General features: G+C 40.5%; 1 protein-coding gene across 3 annotated transcripts in view; it reads left to right on the top strand.

Annotated features, from left to right (window-relative positions):
- LOC108725190 (rho guanine nucleotide exchange factor 10) overlaps nucleotides 1-6,979 on the top strand; it is an 18,676-nt gene extending 11,697 nt beyond the window's left edge. For all 3 annotated transcript variants that reach the window (XM_018452048.1, XM_018452047.1, XM_018452049.1), the window contains 10 exons: nucleotides 2,360-2,573; nucleotides 2,648-2,885; nucleotides 2,989-3,171; nucleotides 3,256-3,552; nucleotides 3,625-3,717; nucleotides 3,783-4,007; nucleotides 4,084-4,245; nucleotides 4,368-4,577; nucleotides 4,731-5,045; nucleotides 5,141-6,979. In XM_018452048.1, the coding sequence (XP_018307550.1) occupies nucleotides 2,360-2,573; nucleotides 2,648-2,885; nucleotides 2,989-3,171; nucleotides 3,256-3,552; nucleotides 3,625-3,717; nucleotides 3,783-4,007; nucleotides 4,084-4,245; nucleotides 4,368-4,577; nucleotides 4,731-5,045; nucleotides 5,141-6,979 (3,776 nt within the window). The remainder of the gene's footprint in view (nucleotides 1-2,359; nucleotides 2,574-2,647; nucleotides 2,886-2,988; nucleotides 3,172-3,255; nucleotides 3,553-3,624; nucleotides 3,718-3,782; nucleotides 4,008-4,083; nucleotides 4,246-4,367; nucleotides 4,578-4,730; nucleotides 5,046-5,140) is intronic.
- The last annotated feature ends 1,545 nt before the right edge of the window (nucleotides 6,980-8,524 follow it).

Here is an 8,524-nt window from a genome sequence, read left to right as displayed (position 1 = left end):
TTCCGATTAAATAATAATTAATTTGTTTTCCGCAATTATTCTTTAGATTATACATCAGCTGGAAGAAGTTCAAAAGTAATATGGTAGGATCGATAAAGTTATATTTTTATATATTATTTATATACTACATAAATTTATTTATTCGTAATCTATACCAATTTAGAATGTTTTTACAAAAAATAAGAAACTAGGCGAGTTCAAGCTGGCAAAGCGGCTAGGTCTGCTTGCCGAGCGATTGAACATGATTGGTTGGTTCCATAGGTAAGAACTAATCATGTTCAGTCGCTCGATGAGCAGGCTAGCTGCTTTACAAACTTGAACGCGCTCTATTGTTTCGAAAACAATGAGCATTTAGAAAATCGGGATCCTCAAAAAATCTGAGCCTCTCAAAAAATCCGGACCCAGGGGAAATCACCCCTCCCCCCCTCTCAAGCCTGCTGTAACTTTATATTAAAAGTGAATTGTAATTTAAAAAAAGATTTAAAGTTTTAAAATCTCTACTTTCGAAAGGTCACATGTCTTTTAAGTTTGATAATTTTTATATATTAGAAAATTATGAGCTGCACGAAATGGAAATTTTCCATTTCCAAAATGGAAATAGACATGATACAAATGAAGTAGCGCTACGAACTTTTGTTATCATCCAATAGTTCTACAATAGAAATTTTATAATAAAAACCTGGTAAATTAATTAATTATTTCGAGAGGGTGCGTGCGATCTACGGAAAGCAGAAACGCGCAACAGTACTATTACGGATAAACACCGCACATCGCGGGTTCAAGTTAACCGGCTACGATGCGGAAATGAGCGGACGGGAGGGAGCGATTCGTCATTCGTCTCTCTCTCTCTCTCTCTCTCTCTCTCTCTCTCTCTCTCTCTCACTCGTGCGTGCGCGAGCAGGTTGATAGATACGCGCGATAGAGGCTCTCGTTTATCCCGAGGAGCATTGAGCAATAGTATCAACCGCGTGTGCAGGTCGCTCGGTCGCGAAGAAGGATGCGCGGCGCGCGCGCGATACTCGCTACGGCCGTACGAGGTTACCGTGGTACCGGTACCGCTGTCGCTGTCGCTGTCGGTTCGCGCGGCATTCCGTGAATCACGGCGAGGCGTCCGTCGCATTCTCGCTTGTTCTCGCTCTCGTTGCCTACCCGAGCCTGTTGCCTGCCACCTTGAGTCTTGGTGCGTGCGCGTCGCCCGTCGCGCGGCAAGCACGCCGCTCGACGCGACGTTTACACATCGGAGCACGCAACGTTCTCGCGGTGCGTGGGTAGCGTAAGAGCGGAGTCGGACCGAGTCGGATGGAACCCGAATACCCGATCTCGTCCCGTATTTTATTCCCATGTGAAAGTATTGGGCAATTGATGCGTAGTAGGCGTATACGGTTTTCGTGCAGCCTGTTAGTGACACACGCGTGATCGCAACACGAGCGCAGCGCCGGTTGCGCGTGTCTTTGTATAATTTTTCTTTATTATAAAACTCGTTCTTTTTTTGGTTCTTTCACGGAGTTCGTTTCAGTGAAACAACGAGACAGTGAGATATTGACAATATCGATCACTCGCTGACCATTATTTACCGTCGTTACAGTGCCCTCGATTTATAAAAGACCTTGCGACTTCGTAAACTGATTTGATTACGTGTTTTATGATTTTACATTTTTCTTTCCACGCTCCGTGTATAGAATATATTATGTATTCCCTGCGTATCGGCGTGAACGTGTGTTTGTTGTGAGATGTGAGCGATCGCTTTGTTTTCGCGAGATGTATAAGATTCACCGGGAGGGCTCCAGCTTCATCTCGGCGCTCGGAATCTAACGCGATTGCGTCGTAGATCGTTGCGGGTAACGCGCATTTTGTTATTCCCGCATACGCGAGAAACGTGGGAACGGGACGTTGAGCACGTCGCATTAACCCGATTATCGTCGCGACGTTAACGCGTTGGTAACGCGAGCGCGCGACACAGCGGAAGGTCTAATAAAACGGAGCGGCGCATACCGAGGTGATGCTTCCGGCCCTGACTCGATCTCGCGTTCGCGCGAGGCACTCGTTACATTCGCACTTGGCGATTTTTTTTTTCCTTTTAATGGCCGTGGTCGATCGTGCGTCGCGATCGTATCTCCGCGAGGATGAAATACGGAAAGAATCGCCTGTTCTCTCAATGGTGACGCATAGCGGATATCTATATAGCTGATCGCGATGACGCGCTAGGACTATTTACTTACTTCCATAGTCCAGAGTTATCAAGTTATTAAATTGAAATCGTTAAAACTCTTCTCTTTTTTTTTTCTTTGTTTTAATTTATGAAAAGACGCGAGCGAAGTTGTCCTTTCCTATCAATCGTAAGTTTGTTGTTCATTTCCAGATGAGCCTCGTTCAAGGTGCAGATCGTGGGATGACGTAGGACCGGGCAAAATGGAAACAGTTAGCGGGAATTCACACACGCATCGTTCCTCGTTAGAGACCAGCAGGTCCAACACGTCCACGCAGTCTGCCAGAAGCGAGGATTCCTGGTGCTCGGCGTCGGATCACGATCTCTCCTCCGATGACGAAAGCGAAAAGAGCAATATCAGTATTAAGTAAGTTCAATCTCGTTACATAACACCGACGAAGCTAAAGTCCATAATGAAAACTTGCCGTTCGCTCCTTGCAGAAGCAACTGTCAATTGAGAAACACGTTGCATAAGGCGCGCACGCTTTGCGACAAGTGGCGGTTTCAGAATATGCCGGTGAACAATGTAGACCTCCTGGAATCTCCGGGGAACCACGGTCGCCTCGCAAGATGGTTTAGTATCCGCCGGGGTTCCGTACACCATTATGAAGTTGATTCCTCGGACACAGTGTCTCTGACCAGTCCGGTCAAAACATCGCAAATGCCACAACTCTGTGAAGTGAGCATATCTCGATAGCTTTTCGAACTTGACTAATTGGCTTACGCGTCGTTTACTCGAATAGTTTTCTTGAAAGATTATTCATCGAACGATCATATTTTAGGTCGATGAAGAGAACAGTGCTATGGTACAATTTCAGTGCATGCAACAGCGAAGACAAGCTCCGCCTACGCTTCCATCGCCACCTTCGAACTTGTCCCCTCAGCAATTAAAACGTAGACATATTGTGGCCGCGATAGTACACTCCGAAAATAGTTATGTATCTACTTTGCAGAGACTGGTAAATGTATGTATTGAAAAACAATCTAATACAGTGTTGACGATGACAAACAGTGGCCATTTTTCTCAAATAAATCATTTTAATTTTTAGGATTACAAAAAACCATTGGAAGAATCTTCACCACCTATATTGAGTCAATCTAAAATCGCGACGTTGTTTCATAGGCTGCCTGAAATTTTACAATGCCATACATTATTTAGAATTGCTCTAGCAGAATGTGTACGATCCTGGGACAAGGATGAAAAGCTAGGAGACGTATTTGTCGGGAGTTTTAGCAAGGCTATTGTTCTTGACATTTATAGTGGCTTTATAAACAATTTTTCTGTAGCGATGGATTTAGCTAAACAAGAATCGAAAAGAAAAACCGCACTCGCCGACTTTTTTAAGGTAGGTGCTATCTCGAAATAATTCGTATCCTAATGTGTTTGAATTTTAATTTTGTAATCGTTGTTTTTATAGGTGAAACAAATCAGTGCTCACGATAGATTATCTTTCTTTGGATTAATGGTCAAACCCGTACAGAGGTTTCCTCAATTTATCTTGTTTTTACAAGTGCGTATATTAATAATGGGGCAATATTTAATTTCATTAAAATAATGCACATTTTATATATTTAGGACTTATTGAAGCATACACCACAAGGACACCATGACAGAATGTCGCTGCAATTAGCGTTAACACAGCTTGAGAGTTTGGCAGAAATGCTGAACGAAAGGAAACGAGAAGCGGAACAATTCCAAGCATTTAAGGAAATGTTGCGGCATGTTTCCGGAAAGTTATCACATCGTCCACTTTCTTCAACGTCTCGTTATCTTATTAGAGAGGACAATGTCACGCAAATGGTAAAACTCATTTAACAAATACAAGTATATCGCCGAAACACAACGTGATTATTTATAAACAAATAATTATTTATAGGAATTTAATCAAAATGGCATGATAACGAAATCTAAGAGAAGAAGGCTGTTGTTACTAAATGATTTAGTAGTGTGCGTTTCCGTAACTCCGAGATCCACGGAGGATTTTTCAGGAAACGAACGCCTAACGTTAAAATGGACATATCCAGTATCAGATATTGAGGTATATGGAATAAAAATATTATAGCACAACTTGTAGTCTTATTCAATATTGAACAATTATTCATGAGAGTAAATCGATCGAATGTTTTTTAAAGATACATTAATATCAATGAATCCATTTAGATTCAAGACACCAGTACTTCTCCGACTTTAAGTCGATTACTCACCGCTGGTTTGAATAAGGGCGGCAGTTTAAAATCTGACAAAAGCGGAGAGTGTGGACAAGCAGCTGATGCGGACAATCTCTGTGTAGAGATGAACGATCTTATGCACGATTACGAAGTGATGTCCAGAATAAGTGATTTAGTGGCCCAGTTAAAAGGCAGATACGAGGTAAAGACAAATTGATAAGTTCGCTATATACTTTGTACTATATACTTCGTTGAAGTAAATTTATATAATTTTTATATATTTGTGATAAAAATTTAAAAGTTGTAATTGATTTGCGCAAATTAGTTAATGTTTTATTTTTCTCTGAATTCAAAGGGGATGACGCTTCAGACTACCAAGCAAATTCTGCAATCGATACAAATGTCGATACAGCAGAAAGATGAGGATATGGTATGGGCCGATAGTTGTTGTCTCCAGCTAGTCACAAAACAAGGTCAAATGTACACATTTCAAACAGAAAACCCATTAGTGAAAAAGGATTGGATAACGGAGCTTAGATTGGCGCAATTAGCTTTGGATCCTAATAACTCTCCCTCGTGGGAAGTACCTGAACAAGAGCAAAGGCCATCCACGAAAATGCCACTTTTCGTTAGTTCACAAGCCGTCTATCATTCGCAACATCAGACTGAAGTAAGTTAAAATAAAGAATATATATATGTATATACATTGCTATTTTATTGCTTATACATAATACATTTACATGTTGCGATGTATTTTGCTTGTAGGTGCGTTGCGGTTGTTATTATTCTGTTGAAAATTCACGTCCCACGAGACGACGCGGTAGAAGTCAAAATTACTTGTGGATATGTACAGGAGATGGCATATCTAGCCACGTAACGATTTTTGGTCAGTCGACAACAGCTTCAGCGACTTGTTTGAAACGTATAACTACTTTTGATCTAGTTGAAACTAGAGTGAGCGCTATCGAGTTTGTAAAAGGAGTGTCCAGCGATCTTACCACGCTCGCCAGCGATCTTGTATGGATGGGTACTGATTCTCGAAGGATTATAATTTATGCTGCGACAGAACCCGAGAAAGAAGAAGAGATTGGGAGTTATCCTGTCTCGGGACCCGTAATAGAAATCAAGTATCATTGCGACAATGTTTTCGTGGCTTTAGGCATGGGCTTGTTACTTTTGTTTAAACGACAAGCTGATGGAGCATGGAATTTGAAAGATCCTTTCAGCATATCATTGGGTAACGATCCTGTCTCGTGTTTAATGCCAATCAATACGTCAGTTTATGCCGCTTGTGGCAAGAAGGTGTGGGTACTTAACGCTACTTCGGGTGACGTCACCAAGAGCTTCAATGCGCAACATGAACATGTCGGGAATGTGAAGCTCATGGCCCATTCCGGAGTCGGTCTTTGGGTCGCCCTGAAAAACTCTAGCACAGTTTGCCTTTATCATACGGAAACATTTAAACACCTGCAGGACATTAATATAGCGTCCAATGTATTGAGAGTGACGAAAATGAGTAATCCTGCAAACTCATGTGCCGGCACCCTCGCTGTTAATAATCAAACTGCGGTCACGGTCACGGCACTTTTAGCATGCAAGGGTCTTTTATGGGTCGGTACTAATGTAGGCATTAGTCTGACTATTCCACTACCGCGATTGGAAGGTGTACCTATTATCAGCGGTCGTGTCAATATCTCGTATCACGCCCACTTCGGTCCGATCACTTTTTTGCTGGCGATACAGAATACAAAGAATACAGTGTACTCTGCGAAGGAACGAGTTAATGTTGATGATGAAAGTGTACAATTGAGGGCGAAAGATGCCGAGCAGAGATCGCGTGACAGAACGAGTTTAGATTCTTCTATGTGTAGTAATATTGTGAAACTGAAACAACAGTTAACGGGAAGCCCGGTGATGTTGAGGAGAAAACGAAGCAAGGAATATGACTGCAGAGGTTCGAAAACACTTCCTAGAGGATTAGGCGCTGGCTGTGGATTTCTGTCTAGCTCCTTCTCCAGCTCGCAAAGTTCCGGTGAAAACTGTGACGTTTACGGACTATACGGTGAATTGATGTACGTGAAAGATTACGAAAATGAAAACAATTCGGGTATAGATCCCATTTACGAGTCGTTGAGGAGAAGCGATCCAGAGCTGGCTGCCATACCAAATAAAGTGAGTACCTTGGATCGTAGATTAAAAATGAAAATCACTAGGCCTAGATCGCTGGATCTTTCCAACTGGTCGGTGGATTCTCACACCAGCTCCTTGTACACGTCTTCCGGATCGGAGGAGAACTTGTCTCTAAAAACTGGAAAATTATCGCGTAATAGTAGCATAGCTAGTCGTAACGGTCCCTACGACCTCTCTACACCTAACAATAGCGTAGTAGAATCGGGATTGGAAGCAACGTTAAATGGCAAAGCGGTTCAGCAAGTAGATCAACCCAAAAGAACGGTGCTAACACTGATGGGTGGACGCGGTTATATCAATTGGAGGCAACTCCATGCGCAATCCGGTGTTGACAAGAGTTCAAAATCGACCTACGCGTTTAAAGATCCTAACAGCAACGACGCACATATCGTCTTATGGGAGATGAAATTATGATATACGATTGCGTTTTTAGGTCAGTCGTTATACATGGTGCGAGAAGCGAAACTTTGACGCTGATATATATGTATAGTATAGTAGACAATAGGACCAAAAGAGTACTGATAATGCTTTAGATAAGATTGTTGACAATTGTAAAGGACTATCGGACACATGGTATAATCTCGATTGCATACGAGTATCCGTGTCTTTTCGAATAGATGTTTCATTAGTATTGATTGTGCTATTTTAAAGCGATGTAAATCAAGCTGCTAGAATCAACAAAGATGATTCGAGAGTATTAGAATATTAAATGTCCCTCGATTATCAAGATACTTAATAGGGACTGCGGGTTTTTTATGAACAATTTTTTTTTTAGAGAAGAATAACGCTTTATTAACTGAATACACACTGAAATATGTATGGATTGTTGCAGCGCACGACGAGATTAAATAAGTCAAATATCGGATACTCTCGTGCGTCAAAAGTGTTGCTTCTGTTGCATATGAAAATAACTAATAATGTCTCGATAACAATATGTCACTTCTAGGTTTGAAATTTTTGGAAATTTATGATCTGTATTTAAGGTATTACTTGAATCTCGCGTTAGTGTATAATAAAACATGTGATAAGCCTAAAAAATCATGAGAAGGGGCACAAAAACGAAACTTAAATGGAGCTTAAACAGAGTTTCACGTTGTGAAATTGTGAAACGTTTTACATTTAATATCCGTGACATACGAGAATAATTGCTACAAAAATGTTCCGCTCTCTTATGCTATAATAAATGTTCGCACTCAGTTAAAACTAACACATCGTTGTTCGCGCGCGTACGCGTTATAATTAAAATTTAGATGATTAGCCGAGTCTCTCTCTTTAAACTATGCGTTCATACGCGAAATATTCACCATATGTGCTGCAGAAACGCTGTATTTACATTAGATATTTTAATTTACATTGTTATAAACGATTACTGCGTTGTTTCATACCGATATGTATTATCTACACAACAATAATTTCGACGAAAATCGATCGTGAGTTATCTGGAAGTTATTCGAATTTTATACATTATGTCGATACGTGGTATTATTTATTTTTAAAATATACATATGTATTGACTTTTGTTTTAAACGGTAATCTTTCGGTTGCTTTTTTGCATCGAACAAGATTTAGACGTCGATTTAAATATATCAAAGTTCATCACATTTAAAAAACTGTAATTAGCAGTACAGTCCACGCCAAATTGTGCGGACACAACTGTAGAAAATAATACCGTTTTGATATTCGACATAAAGTTTATAAAGTTTCATAGTGCGCGTAATACAAGACAATATGATACACCTGTATCAAAATCAATTTTGCGAAATTATAAACTTTTATTCCGCTACAAGGAATCAATCATGTATTTTTTTCCCTAGAGTGGACACGTGAAGAATGAAAATTTTTTATATGTATGTATGTACATGTACATAAAAATTTTCACTTTTCACGTTTTCTTTTTAGAAAAAGTTACATGATCGATACTTTGAAGTTGAGGAAATTGAGGCATTTATTCATAAAGTT

The sequence above is a fragment of the Mycetomoellerius zeteki genome, unplaced genomic scaffold (assembly GCF_001594055.1).
Source record: "Mycetomoellerius zeteki isolate Tzet28-1 unplaced genomic scaffold, Tzet1.0 scaffold328, whole genome shotgun sequence".
Taxonomy (NCBI): Eukaryota; Metazoa; Arthropoda; class Insecta; order Hymenoptera; family Formicidae; genus Mycetomoellerius; species Mycetomoellerius zeteki.
This window is presented reverse-complemented; position numbering and strand designations above follow the sequence as displayed.